The 14,285-nt window shown below is 36.9% G+C and overlaps 2 protein-coding genes across 3 annotated transcripts; both read left to right on the forward strand.

Moving 5' to 3' along the window:
• The first annotated feature begins 797 nt into the window (after positions 1-797).
• Positions 798-11,336, forward strand: LOC141822008 (polyribonucleotide nucleotidyltransferase 2, mitochondrial-like). Of its 2 annotated transcripts, XR_012601230.1 has the most exons (17): positions 798-1,160; positions 1,701-1,856; positions 1,938-2,108; positions 2,311-2,436; positions 2,510-2,671; positions 2,829-2,948; positions 4,984-5,121; positions 5,238-5,400; positions 6,642-6,767; positions 6,937-7,067; positions 7,309-7,528; positions 7,637-7,720; positions 8,488-8,567; positions 8,957-9,100; positions 9,672-10,262; positions 10,560-10,980; positions 11,245-11,336. XR_012601230.1 is itself a non-coding variant. In XM_074709417.1 (16 exons), exons 1-16 carry the CDS (start codon positions 798-800, stop codon positions 10,659-10,661), a joined length of 2,877 nt encoding a protein of 958 aa, XP_074565518.1. In that variant the 3' UTR covers positions 10,662-11,151. The 2 variants fall into 2 exon arrangements, 1 of the variants encoding a protein (XP_074565518.1); XM_074709417.1 differs by lacking the exon at positions 11,245-11,336 and having other exon boundaries at positions 10,560-11,151.
• LOC141822010 (tryptophan aminotransferase-related protein 1-like) lies at positions 3,814-14,191 on the forward strand. Its single transcript, XM_074709418.1, has 5 exons — positions 3,814-3,824; positions 12,766-13,072; positions 13,148-13,425; positions 13,496-13,797; positions 13,944-14,191. The coding sequence occupies exons 2-5, from the start codon at positions 12,779-12,781 to the stop codon at positions 14,126-14,128; spliced, it is 1,059 nt and encodes a 352-aa protein (XP_074565519.1). The 5' UTR covers positions 3,814-3,824; positions 12,766-12,778; the 3' UTR covers positions 14,129-14,191.
• The last annotated feature ends 94 nt before the right edge of the window (positions 14,192-14,285 follow it).

Genomic DNA, 14,285 nt, shown 5'->3' on the forward strand with positions numbered 1-14,285 from the left:
GAAGTCACATAGGATATCAAAATCAAATATATATATATATATATATGAACATGTTCACAAGTCTCTAAACGAGTACGTTCGCAAGCTTACAAATCAAAATCAAATATTGTTAAATTTGAACTCAACTCGATAATGTTTTTGAGTTTGAAATTAGATTCGAACTTAGTTCATTAACTTAATTGAATAAACTCGAACTAATTTTTTTCAAATCAAGACCAAGGACGAAACTAGAAATTTCATATTAGGGGACGAAAGATATATGTTCATGTTGAGAAGCGATGATCGTGTCGTTACTCTATATTCGCTCTTTATTTCTATACCCCTACACCTCTTATATGAAAAAAATTAAGAGGAGGGGGGATGCCCCCCCCCCCCCCCCATCACCCCCTTTTAACTCTATTCGGCGATTAGAACAACTTGAATAATTTATTAGCAACTTAATTCGTTTACACTCGTAATTGAGGATCCTTGTGTGAACATTTTAAATTTAAATTAAAATTTTAATTTGATTCTTTTTTCTTTAATAAAAATATTAAATTAAGTCGAATTAAAACTGAATTTCCGTTTTACTTCGTTCAATTTGTTTATGAATTAAAATTTAAATAAATTAAATACAATTTTAAATTAATTATTTAATTCGGCACGTGTGGGGTTGCGGCGGACCCGAGAGAGACAAGCCAGCTGTTTGACCACCGTCTTCATCTCAATCCCTCTTAAACCCTAGTTAGCTTAAAACCTTCACTCGCTCCTCCTCTTCTCAGTGCTCGCTCACCCTTCTCGCCTGGCTCTGGCAGCCGATGGCGGCGATGGCAGCATTTCTCCGGAGGCCGAGGTCTATTCCTCTCTTGGCGGCCACGCTGTCTGCTGGCGTCCGTCCTCGGCATCGCTCTCCCTCTGAATTGCGCTCCCTCTGCAACGCCGTGACTTTGGATTGCGCTTCCCCTACTTCGGAGAAGGCGGCGGGAGCTTCGCCTGGCCGGAAGGTTCTCGAGACCTTCAGGGAGGAGTTCGAGATCGGATCCCGCACCGTCTCCATCGAGACCGGTAAGATCGCCAGGTTTGCGAACGGAGCGGTAGTCATCGCTATGGACGATACTAATGTTCTCTCCACGGTCGCGTCAGCCAGAGGTGATGGAGGTCGCGACTTTTTGCCCCTCACGGTATGCGTTCGCTGTGTATTTGGGCAAAATTTGGTTGCTTCCGTTTGGGATTTTGGCTAGACCTTGTCATGTCGTTAATAATTCCATTGTGCGCTTAAAAGTTGAATTTTGGATTATTTTCGCCCTCTCTTTCGAGAAGAATCGCATGATTCATATGCTACCTATTCAGGGTGGGGATGGAAGTTGATCGTTCATCTCTAACTGTTTATTCATTGCTGGATACGTGCCTATTGGATAAAGATTATTTCCCTTGATTTTAAAGCTTAATATGTGTGCTTGGCATGGAAGTATTGGCTTTGACAATTGACATGGTTAAGGAGATACAAAGTGTTTTCTACCCGCTACTATATTAGCTACTGTAATTTGCTTCGCATATCCTTTCAGTTGTAACTGTATTATACATGTTGTTTAAACTCTAGATAACCTCCAGTTCATCTCACAAGTATTCAATGCTTGTTCACCTTTGTTTCTCCTCTGCTAAACTACTTCTTTTGTAGGTATGCTTTTACGTCAATTATGTGTGAGTTTTCTTGTTCTAAGGTTGACTATCAAGAAAAGCAATATGCTCAAGGTGTTATTCCTACAACATTTATGCGGAGGGAGGGAGCCCCCAAGGAGCGGGAACTTTTATGTGGGCGTCTTATAGATCGTCCTATTCGTCCACTATTTCCTCGCGGCTTTTACCACGAAGTTCAGGTTTGCTTGCTAAAGAAAGTATTTCAAAGGCTTTACTCTTATATCTCAATCCGAACATTTCTGTTCACTCGTGGTTTACAGGTCATGGCAAATGTCCTTTCTTCAGATGGGAAGCAAGATCCAGATGTCATGGCAGCTAATGCCACATCTGCTGCTCTTATGTTATCTGATATTCCTTGGAACGGCCCAATTGGGGTTATTCGTGTGGGGAGGATTGATGGGAAATTTATTTTTAATCCAACTATGGATGAGGTAATATCTTGTTTTTTTTAATTGAATTTCACCTTAGCTGGTTGTAGGCTTTACATAAACTTGTGGTATTTTCCTTCTTTATGGTTGCTCTGTATGGATATTGCTATCAACTATTGTATTGTTAGAGTCATTGTATTTTCTTTGTTATAATTATGTTGAAATCTGATTTTGCGGGCTGAACTAATTTATCCATACTATGCAGCTAAGTCTCAGCGATCTCAATTTGGTGTATGCATGTACCAAGGATCGTACTCTAATGATAGATGTACAAGCACGAGAGATCACAGAAAACGACCTCCAAGCTGGATTAAAACTTGCACATCCAGAGGTAGTAATATTTCATTTTCTTAGATTTTCTTGAACATCAATACAAGTCCTAATAGACTGCATTTTGAGCCCAGGCTGTCAAATACATAGATCCTCAAATTAGATTGGCTAAAAAAGCAGGAAAGAAAAAGAGAGAATATAAGCTCTCAATGATTTCTGATAGTACATTGGAGAAAATAAGGAATATAGCAGAAGCACCTATTGAAGCTGTATTTACAGACTCATCATATGGAAAGGTACAATGATGAAATATGTTTTTTTGTTTGATCGCCTATCTTCGAATAGGCCTCAAAGAATAAAAATGCATTTTTTTTCTTTTAACTTCTGCTACTGATTCTTTTATCTTTTGAATATGTCTTGAAATGACTGAGTTTTATAGTCATATGCTATCAGTTTGAACGTGGTGAAGCATTAGACCTGATCACTCAAACTGTTAAAGCAAAACTCGAAGAAGATTGTGATGAGGATAGCTTGAAAGTTCTTCCAAAAGCCGTTGACATGGTTAGGAAACAGGTAGTGATTTTGTCCATGATTTTCCTTCCATGCTTAAGTACATATCTTATGAAAGTTGAAATGGTCAATGTTGCATCCATTTGAACAAACTTCCAGTCATTAATTCTTAAATGTTTAAATGGAGGATGATTTGTCGACTTAGATTAACTAAGATTCTGAAGAATAGTACATGTTTCTTTGACCTTAACAAATAGCTTGATAATTTACCCCTGTAACTGTTGGCTCATGATATTTTATTTGATACTTCGATATAAGTGATATTTTGGACAACTTAATGTGATATACGTTTGTTTATTTGAATCAATTGATTCATTACTCAGCTTTGACATGGGAGGGATGCCACCCCCACAATAAGGGTTTTTATTCTCTGTTAGTCTGTCAGACTAGCCTTCTTCCCCTCATGCATCTTAAGAAGGTTATTTGAGGATGAATAGATCTGTGGAGAGATACTAATTTTTCAGAGCTTAATATTATGCCAATCTTTTCCCTTGTCTTAGCATGCTTCATTCACCATCTCTACTTCATAACTTTCCAGCTCTGCCACTGGTTCCTCTCAGATGATGTTGTCTCAGTATAGATATTAAGTACAATTGTGTATTAGTCCTTTAATCCTATTTGTCAGCCATTGTCAGCCACATGGTTCCTCTTCTTTTTTTTCCCCTTTTAGCAGTTGTTCATCCCGGGGCATCATAATTGTTACAAAAGGTCTTGAATGTCCAAGATGTATATTTATATTTTGGTGTTAATACAGCTAATTGTCTCTTTTTATCACAGCAGTATACACTACTGAACTATTTGAAGAAATTGGACTTCTAAGATCCAAAACAGTCAATCCTCCATTAGATTTGAGATATTCCTTGTTCTCAATATTGAGCTGTAGTTGTCAGCTTCATTTACTTCACTGAGGCATATTTTGCAGTTAGAATATTTTTAGTTTATGTAGAGCCCTGAACAATCACTGAGAAGTTTGGTTGACTTCACTGTATTGATGAAGCTCGTGGAGGAAGGTTATTGTGTAAAAGATCATGACACTTACATTTTGATACATATATTGATGTGGATATGCTGTTTGAACTAGTGACCATAAATCTACAATTGTTAGGCAACCCAAATAGCTAGTCATCGTCGTCATCATCATCATCATCATCATCATCATCATCATCAACAAGTCATACTTGTTCCAACTATTGGGGTTAGCTACTTGAATTCAATCCCTCCATTGAGCTATATTCAAGGCTATATCATTAATATTGCCCAGTTGTGGAAATGCAGTCGTTTGGAAAACTAAAAGGCAAAGATTGTTGTTCATTGTATCTTGGAGATTATGTGTGTGAAGACTGCGATGGAAGAGAGAGTTTGAATCAAACTTTTTAGAGGCCTCATATTGAGGTTATTTCCATTTCATTTATGATGCAATTCTGTCAAAGAAGATTGACTCCTCACACCTCTGCTAAAGATTAACTTTTCGATAGCTTGACTAGGTTTTCACGAGGTTCCTCATTGCATTGAGCTATGGAACAAACTAAAGCGTGTTAATATGTATTTTGCAGCTTGAGAGAAGTGTTTTAGTAGAGTATCATAAATAATTTAGTCTTGTAAGATTCTTTTCTTCCTTTGTACATTTCAAGCGGAATTTATTTAGCAAATCATCATCTAGCTGTACAATTATGCTTGTATCAACTATTTGGATTTGTTCAGTAAAGAAATTCTATATTCATTAAACTAGAAAATAGTCCCTTTCAGCCATGTAACAATTGATTATCTTTTTATCTCTAAGGAAGTTTAATGTTTTCTTCCACATAAAGCAACTGATTTTACTGTCATGATTGCACTTGATAAATTACTTGTCTTTCGTTTTCATCTGCCTTGTTTCAAGGAAAGCTCATAAAATTGTCATGATTTGTGATTTTAATACACTTGTGTTCAACTTTACTTGGGGAAAAATAATGGTCTTTTTTTTATCATGTTTGGATTCTTTGAGAAAATCCTTACACGGAAAAAATGGTTCCTTTGTATTAATTTGCCACATGAATAGATCATTCGTCGGAGGATTATCGATAAAGGACTTCGAGTAGATGGCAGAAAACTTGATGAAGTTAGACCCTTGTATTGTGAATCTGGAATATACTCTATGCTGCATGGATCTTCACTCTTCTCTCGTGGAGATACTCAAGTATGAAATTTTACTCTGAATTCTGTTCTTCTATGTGAATATTTGTTTGTTTGTCATCCTAACTTGCTATAGATTACTGGTTCCATCGAACAAAATGACCAACTTTGTGATCATAGGTCCTGTGCACTGTTACACTTGGGACTCCTGGAGACGCACAGCGATTAGACTCAATAGTTGGGCCGCCGACAAAGCGCTTCATGCTTCATTACAGCTTTCCCCCGTTCTCTATCAATGAAGTTGCTAAACGAGGTGGACTGAATAGGCGGGAAGTTGGACATGGTATTTCATCTTGTCACTTTGTTCTTGGAAGTGGTACTGTTTTTTTTCTTTTCGCATAGACATTACTTTTCATTATATTCTTGGTATGATGTGATGTGACCTTTAACATACACATGGAACTGTACTTGAGAATGTGCCTAGTTAGCCTTTGCTCTTTGGGGCTGGGTGCACTAATTTTGACAGAAATTGTGAATGTTTCATAGCCCACTTAAATGCGAAATGAACATTTATTTTCTTTGTATTTTGGCTCTAAATTTTCTGTTCATTTTGTTTTCCCTTGCCTGCTGGCATGTTCTATCAGTGGTTTGTGTTATGCATTTGGAATTATTAGAAACTGTTCCAGTTGATGAAGTGCAGATCATGTAGAAAAAACAAGCACAAAGAACTCAGTGGAACCACTAGAGTCGAGATGAGAATAATGCAGTGAATCCAATGGGCTATCTAAATAAAGATGAATTATGATGTTGTCTTTGGAAATTCAGTTTTAGCCCCAACAAAGGGTAGAAAAAAGAAATATCATTATGATGATATGAACATATTTAAAGAGAACTTAATGGTAAGTCGACTAGAATTGCTATATAAAACTAGAGGGATAGCTCACTTTAATTTATTAAACTTAATTGCATTCAACTTTGTGATGTGTATCATCACTCTCGAATTCTGGGAACACTGTGACCAAGCTCAAATGATGTGACAATATTGCATTACATAAAAGGGACATGTTTTAACTTTAATGGCTGATCTGACATAATATTCCTATAGACCTTTATATAAGATTGTTTATCCCTCTTCCTCTTTTCCTGGTCCTTTTTTGGTATTTCTGCTACTTTTTTTTATCTTCAACTTCAAGTATTATGTAGGTGAGTCACAATCGTAGAAATTGTTTTTTTTTTTGCTTGCGTTATATTATTGGGTCAGAGTAATGGTTGTACTTTTCTTTTTTCCTTATGTTGTATTATTAGATCAGTAATGGTACTCACAACATTCAAGATCATGTGGAAATAGATGAGACTTGAAAGAACCTTATCTGCACCTCTGCTTATATTTTATCACATTCATGTTCAAAGAAGCAGCATATACCAGATCACATGGAATAATATCTTATTAAGAATTTGCTTGGATGCATTTGCTCACCTTAAGAATGTTTTATATATTTGGCAGATAATATAATGGAATTTCTCAAGTTTTAAAAATTATTTTCCTTTTTGGGCCTGTTACTATGCCATGTTTTCCTTTAACAGGAACTCTTGCCGAGAAAGCTTTGCTTGCTGTGCTACCTCCAGAGGATGATTTTCCATATACTGTTCGTGTGAATTCAGAAGTTATGGCTTCTGATGGTTCAACATCAATGGCCACAGTATGTGGAGGTACCATCACTCTGTCAATTGTGCACTCATCTTTCTACTGATCTTTCAATTACAGATTTTTTTTGCTTAAATCTAATTAATCTTTCAGTTGTACATAAAATGCTATTTTTGCATTTAGCATGTTTTTTACTAGCTAAAATTCCGGTGCATCTTTATATATTCTCTGTAGGAAGTATGGCTTTGATGGATGCTGGTATTCCAGTAAGGGAACATGTCGCTGGAGTTTCAGTGGGTCTTATTAGTGATGTGGATCCATCCACTGGAAACATTACTGATTATCGTATACTGACAGACATATTGGTAAGTGCATATTGCCTTTGTCAAACGTTTCTGTTTCTATATACATGACTGTACCAGCAATATGTTACAATGGTCGAACTGGTCAAAGATAGATTTTGTTTGACCTTTTTCATATCTTATCTATCTCTTTAGTCTTTCTCTCTATCCCTTCCCTTACCAATAGAAGACATAATTCCATTCCTTAGCATTACTTTGTTCCTCAACATGCTTGTTGTTATACTTGATTCTTCTGTGTTTACAGGGTCTTGAAGATCACCTTGGGGACATGGACTTCAAAATTTCAGGAACTAGGAAAGGGATTACTGCAATCCAACTAGATATAAAACCTGCTGGAATACCTCTAGACATTATTTGTGAGAGTTTAGAACCTGCAAGAAAGGGCCGGATTCAAATTCTTAATCGCATGGAAGAGAAAATAAGTGCACCTCGTACAATGGGCGATGGAAGCACACCTAGATTAGGTTTTTCACTCTTCTTTTTTTCCTTTATGGTTGATTTGTTTGTTACAAGTTTTTGTTAAAAAAAAGGAAAAAGTTGTTTTGCTTTTCTAACAATCTGCCTCTCTGCAGCCACCTTCAAACTTAATCCTGAATCTCTTCGACGATCTATTGGTTTTTTGAATTATCAAAGAAAGCGGATTGAACAAGAAACAGGTGCCATATCAAAACTAATGCCTTTGGTTTCCTGTGTTTTCCAGTTGTAAATTTGGTGTTTTTGCTGAACATTACCTCACATCGGAGGAGAAAATCTTAATCCATTTAAATGGTGTTGCTGCTTTAGATTTGTTTGGATTCAGTATGATATAATTATTTAATAGACATCTACTGTAGTATGAGAAAAGAATCAATTAACTCAATCTGCTCTGGTCTGGGTAGTTCTTAAAGTTGAAGTTCTGTAGCTGTCAGCGCTTCAAATTCTCTTTCAGACACTTTAGAGCAATTATTCATGAAACTTTGATCTTAAATAATTAATAAGATTTTCACATAAGATGGGAAAAATCTTACTCATGTTTTAACAATATTTGGCATTGTTTCATTTGTGCTATAATTAGTGTTTGTATGCTGTATTATACTACATAAATATAGAAAATGTTTATATGCTATAGTTAGTAATGCTGTATCCTGTGTTAGTACCAGTCAGGCCTGATGCATGTTGGTAGGTGCTCTTGTACTAGTTACATAGTGAATGCCTTGTGCACAAATCCTATTGATAAATGGTGATAGTCCATTCAGTGCATCCTTCATTTATGTTCTTCTCTTTAAAAGTTATGTTTATTGAAATCTTTTTATTAATGCTTGTTTAGTTTAGGTGAATGATTTCAGTTAATATGTGCTAATTGAGACTGCAAATCAGAATTATGCCTACAGTTTGGATGATATGTAGGCATGGTTTTTCATAAACTAATCTTTACTCTTTCAAGGTGCACGTGTTTCTGTGAGTGATGGGACAGTCACTATTGTAGCAAAAACTGGATCTATTATGGAAAAAGCTCAAGAAAAGGTACTGACTTGAAATCTGCATGGAAATGATAGTATATGATCCGGACTTGATGCACCATTCAGACTTATCTTTATAAAGTACTCTCTTATTTCTTTTGTCCATTCTACTTCTCAATTGTTACCCTTTCAATCTTAGTATATGAACTTCTTATTAGAACAGAAATTTGGAGACACATTATTCATTTGACAGGTCTGTGAGTTGTGATTATTTAGACATTGCCAGTTTTATTTTCAGTTGCATTTCCTGCCTTCAGTGATTGTTTTTTATTATCCAAAAGTGTGTAATTTCTGTTGTTATTTATTCTAAATGTAGCCAACGCGATATTAAATGTTCTGAAACCATTGCACTTGCAAACTTTCACTTGACTGTAAACTGTTATATCGTTGCAGATCACTTTTCTTATAGGACGTGAAATTGAAGTTGGTGGCACGTACAAAGGTGTTGTTTCTTCAATTAAAGAATATGGCGCTTTTATTGAGTTCAATGGTGGTCAACAGGGTCTTCTTCACATTTCTGAGTTGGCACATGAACCAGTAAGTCTTGCCATTCTTTTTTTGCATTTCCTTATCATTTTGTTATGAAAGACATTTGTGCCAGCATGGACTGATCAGTTCTGTACCTCTAACTTGTGTACCCATGATCGTTAAGTGATGCTTTTGATCTCACGTCTTTCAGCATGGACTGATCTAACTTGTTACTTGCATTAGCATAACTGTGAAATTCTTTTATTTTGTTAAGGCTCATTAGCCTAATTGGGAAAAATGATACTTGAAGCTAGAGGTACGAAGGGTGTGAATCCAACACTTGTAAAAATAACTTCATAGTTGTCATATATTTTTTGTTGATGGTTTCACAGTATATAATAACTAAGAATTTCGTTATTGTTCAATTCACGATTCTTGCTGTAGCTTCATTGTATGATATTGTCTGCATATTATCCATTTATTATGAGGTACAGAACTGAAACAATTGCCTCTGGTTAGAAAGGAAAATTTCGAACTTAATATGGAGATCATTTTCCCCATTATGTTGGTTCATTCCTTGATGATTGTTAGTTCCATATTTTATTAGATTCAATCAACTGGTTGATGTTTTCTTTGTCAGGTATCAAAAATTTGTGATGTTTTATCTGTCGGACAAGAGTTGTCTGTAATGTGCATCGGGCAGGATTTAAGGGGAAACATCAAACTATCTTTGAAGGCTACTATCCCAACGAAAGGCTCCATGGTTAATCATGATCCTATTCCAGCAAAACAATCAATGAATGTTTGGGCCTCGCCATCAGAGAACGTAGCCACCAGCACAGAAAATATTGAGTTAACAGATGTTGTACAAGGTGAAAGTAATGAGATTCAATCCATCACAGATTCATCTCCAGCAGTAGTAATACTGAGTGCTGCAGAATGTGAAGCTCAGGAACTTGCTGCTGGTCAAGCTACCAAAACCACTTCTCGAAAACTTAGCAGATCTCCTAGGCCTTATGCTTCACCTCAAGATGCTGGGAGTTCAAATTTGCAGAAGAGACAAAGCAAGAAAGAGAAAGATGTTTCCAATGGAACCAAAGATAAGACTGGTAGCATACAAGCAGGTTCACTGAAGATTGGTGATAGACTGATAGCAAAGATATATCAGATCCGTGCACATGGTTTAGTACTTGAACTAACTAGTGGAATTCGGGGAATGTACAAATTTGAGGTACTCTCTTTCTCTATTGCAAATCTTCTTCATACAGCAATTGTCCAGCGATATTTGTACCGCTTGTGATGTTCGATTTGTGATTGGCTTTCACACTTTCTTCCAAAATAGTCAACTTCAAGTAAACTGCTTACAATGATGGATGATGACAAGGTTACTTTAAGATGTTTTCATGTTTTGTAGTTTTTTAATAATGTGTGCGCTGGAGTTTTTTACTACAACATTTTGCTATATGCTATTAGAGATTTGCTGTTTATGCTATTAGAGATAACTAAAGCACTTTTTTTTTGGTCTCAGATGAATGGCAAAAAGGATTTCGAGTTAGGCAAAGAGCTTCAGGTGAGGTGTTCAAGCTTTTCTAGCAAGGGAATTCCAGTCTTCTCACTTTTGGAAGAATGAGTGATATTGCAATTGAAGCCTTTCATGTTCACTATCAAAAGTCCTTAAGGGATAAGGTTAGCCAAAGGGAACATGGGAACCCTCTTATATGTAGAGGGAGATCTACACCTACTTAAAGAACTCGCAAAATACTCTCCCAAATGTTATCGTAGACGACCCCGCACGGCATTGATTCATACAACCACCTGTGCTTATCAGAAAACAATTGTTGCTCTGATGCATTAAGAACCGTCTTGACAAATGAAAGATTACAAACTGTAAGTTGACGGACAAGTGTACATTATCTAAAACTGCAGAGACTTCTTCGCCTTTTGCTAAGGTCAGTTAATGTATTGGATACGATAACATTTTCTAAATGATTATCTCTAATCATCCAATCTTTGAGTTGGTGCATAAGTTTTGTATGCTATGTTTGCTTCAGATTAATAGTAGTTTCTTCGTGTAGATTGTTTGTTTGTCGGAGAGTGATAAATCTATGAAAGATTGAGAAGTCTAGTGCTCATCTATTTTATAGCTTGTGATGTTCTTGTGAACATAAACTAACATCAATTCATGCTAATCATTTTTGCCTTTCTTTTTTCAGGGTTTGTGCTAATTTATGAAAGGAAATACATTCTGGGTCACAAAAGTTTAACCATATGATATAGTCGTTGAATTTAGATCTTCAAGTGTGGTTTGAGATGATGGTGGATTCTAACAAGTTTGTAGATCTCTAACCTCATTCAATAGTATTATAGACATTTATAATGAGTTGGGTTGTTTGATATTGTAGCAATGCTCAAGTAAACACTAATTTAATGACGACGATGATGATGATTTAACTCTAAATTATTTAATTTTAAATTATCCAAAATTAACAAAATTAAAAAGACCAAAGAATTATCTAGTTAAGGTTACCAAAAATGCTTTTAAAGGGTCAAAAAATTATCATTGGTGCAGTTCTCAATCTTCATCTATCTGAATTTTTATCAGGAAAAACATCATGAAACTTTTGATTTTAAAAAGAAATTTTTATTTTAAAAAATAGAATACTTCTTGATAAAAAAAAATATGGCAGTTATCTAATATAAAATGGAGGATTATTTAACCTTATCTACTTTTCTAGTCAAGTTTTAAAATAATATATAAAATAGTTTAGTAGGTGAAAGCAAAATTTAATGAAATTAACTCTTATTTTTTATAAATAGATATACATAAAGAGTGGTCGTTATGGAGTATTAGTGTCTTTTTTTAAAGACAATGTTTCCATAATAATTTTGTCAAAAATAATTAGCCAAAAAGGAAAGTGATAAAATAATTTTTTGACTGCTTTAATTTTATAATCAATGTTTTCTTAAAGAAAACCTCTAGAGCTATTTTTTTTTAGAAAAAAATGCGATTATTTTTATTATATATATATATATTTTTCTTTTACAATTAAGGTGCATTGATGAGAGGATAAAATTGGTAGTTTATTTTTTTAAAAAAATAATAAAAAAAGATGCATTGATGAGAGGATAAAATTGGTAAGTCCCTTAAATAGTTATCTTGAATTTGGACACTTTTCTCCTCTCCCCTCTATATATGCATCATTGTTCATAGCGACCGTCAAACAAAATAAAAGCATATACCGCTTTCAAATATAATCCAAAAGATGAGCGGGAACGTGAGCTCCTTGTCCGGCCAATGCCCCACCTCCAAAGATGTTATCGTCAGTCTTGATCGGTAAGTAGTTTCATTTGAGTTTGATTCGTTTAGATATTATCAAGTTTTAAATTTTAATTTATTTAATAATTTAAAATTTTTATATATTTTTTAAATTTATTTAGTTGATTAATGAATTTGATATTATAATTTTATCCATTTGTTTTGAGAGTTTATTTATTTATTTATAAATTTAATTAAAAAATTATTGATAAATATGATTTTTAAAAATTTATTTATGTATATTGTATATCAATATTATTCCTGCAAATTTTCTAATTTAAATTTGTTTATAAATATTAACGAATTGAATCTAGATATATTTAAATTTATTTATTTAATCTAGTGTATATTTAATAAATAAAAATAAATTGACTTTGTTAAATATTAAATTTGATTCCTGCTTAATTGATCGACACAGCGGAGATCCGACCATGTACGAGGCCTTCTGGAAGTCGGCGGGGGCGGCGGCAGACATCTCGATCGCCAGCTGGACGTCGCTGAGCTACTTCTCCGACGTCACCAACCTCTGCTGGTTCTTGGAACCGCAGCTGGCTCACCAAATCCGACGTCTCCACCGTCTCGTCGGCAACGCCGTCGCCGGAGAGGACCGTTTCATCATCGTCGGCACGGGCTCCAGCCAACTGTTCCAAGCAGCTCTGTACGCCCTGTCTCCGCCGGACGCAGCCGAGCCGATGAGCGTCGTCTCGCTCGCTCCTTTCTACTCTGTGAGAAACAAATAAGCAAATGATCGATTTTAATTTCTGAAAAATGAACGATCGATCATTTCGCTCAATTTGCAGACGTATCCACCATTGACGGACTACCTCCGGTCCCCGCTGCACAAGTGGGCTGGAGACGCATCCAAGTTCGCCGGCGACAGGTACATCGAGCTGGTCTGCACGCCTAACAACCCCGACGGCTCGATAAGAGAGGCAGTCCTCTGCTCCGGCGAGGGGAAAACCGTCCACGACTTGGCCTATTACTGGCCTCAGTACACTCCGATCACTCATCCGGCGGACCACGACATCATGCTCTTCACTCTCTCAAAGACCACCGGCCACGCCGGCTCTCGTATCGGGTACCTCCACCGCCGCCATCGTCGTCGTCGTCAAGTTGTAGTGCGAGGTCTAACGTGATCTCGAACGCAGGTGGGCGGTCGTGAAGGACAGGGCAGTGGCCAAGAGGATGATTCAGTACATCGAGCTGAACACGATCGGCGTGGCGAGGGAGGCGCAGCTCCGGGCAGCGAAGATTCTCCAGCTGGTGTCCGACGGATACGAGAGTCCGAACCCCGACAAGGAGATGAAACTGTTCGACTTCGGCAGGCAAAAGTTGGCCGCCCGGTGGCACAAGCTGACGGAGGCCGTGCAGGCTTCCGGCATCTTCACTGCGCCCTCCTTCGAGCCGGCCTTCTGCAACTTCACCGGCGATGTGTCCGAAAACCTCCCAGGTAACCGATTCCACAAATAATTTTTTCTTCCCCTGCTTCCTCTCCTTCCTCTCTATTTCATCTTCTTCGACGACATCGATCCTCCTAAAAATTTGATTTTGAACTTTGATTTCTTTTATATTTATCGAAATCGTGTATATGCATAGCTTTCGCGTGGCTCAAGTGCGAGAAGGAGGAAGTGGAGGACCTGGAGAGTTATCTGAAGGAGAAGGGAATCATGGTGCGAGGGGGGAGCCGGTTCGGGAAGGAGGCGAGGTACGCGCGCGTCAGCATGGTCGATCACGACGAGGCCTTCGACCTCTTCGTCCAAAGGCTCGCAGCGATGTCCTGATCACGAGCCACAGTCCGGCGACTCTCCGATACATTCGGGAAGGAAGAATTTGTACTGCTTATTATCATCACCATGTTTACAAGCTTGCAAACGATCATTTGAGAGTGTTCGATCGATCGCGCTATTTTGTAGTAAGAGAGGAAATAATTAATCGCAG

This window comes from Curcuma longa, chromosome 2 (assembly GCF_044706935.1).
Source record: "Curcuma longa cultivar G26 ecotype Majalengka, Jawa Barat chromosome 2, ITB_CL_G26_1.1, whole genome shotgun sequence".
NCBI lineage: Eukaryota > Viridiplantae > Streptophyta > Magnoliopsida > Zingiberales > Zingiberaceae > Curcuma > Curcuma longa.

What these genes read in the sequence shown, in the direction of transcription:
- LOC141822008 (XM_074709417.1), top strand. Translation starts at nt 798, where the DNA reads ATGGCGGCGATGGCAGCATTTCTCCGGAGGCCGAGGTCTATTCCTCTC. An exon ending in GCTTTTACCACGAAGTTCAG is followed by an intron (nt 1,857 to 1,937) that starts GTTTGCTTGCTA and finishes CGTGGTTTACAG; the next exon opens with GTCATGGCAAATGTCCTTTC. An exon ending in TAAAACTTGCACATCCAGAG is followed by an intron (nt 2,437 to 2,509) that starts GTAGTAATATTT and finishes TTTTGAGCCCAG; the next exon opens with GCTGTCAAATACATAGATCC.
- LOC141822010 (XM_074709418.1), top strand. Translation starts at nt 12,779, where the DNA reads ATGTACGAGGCCTTCTGGAAGTCGGCGGGGGCGGCGGCAGACATCTCG. An exon ending in CGCTCGCTCCTTTCTACTCT is followed by an intron (nt 13,073 to 13,147) that starts GTGAGAAACAAA and finishes CTCAATTTGCAG; the next exon opens with ACGTATCCACCATTGACGGA. An exon ending in CACGCCGGCTCTCGTATCGG is followed by an intron (nt 13,426 to 13,495) that starts GTACCTCCACCG and finishes TCTCGAACGCAG; the next exon opens with GTGGGCGGTCGTGAAGGACA.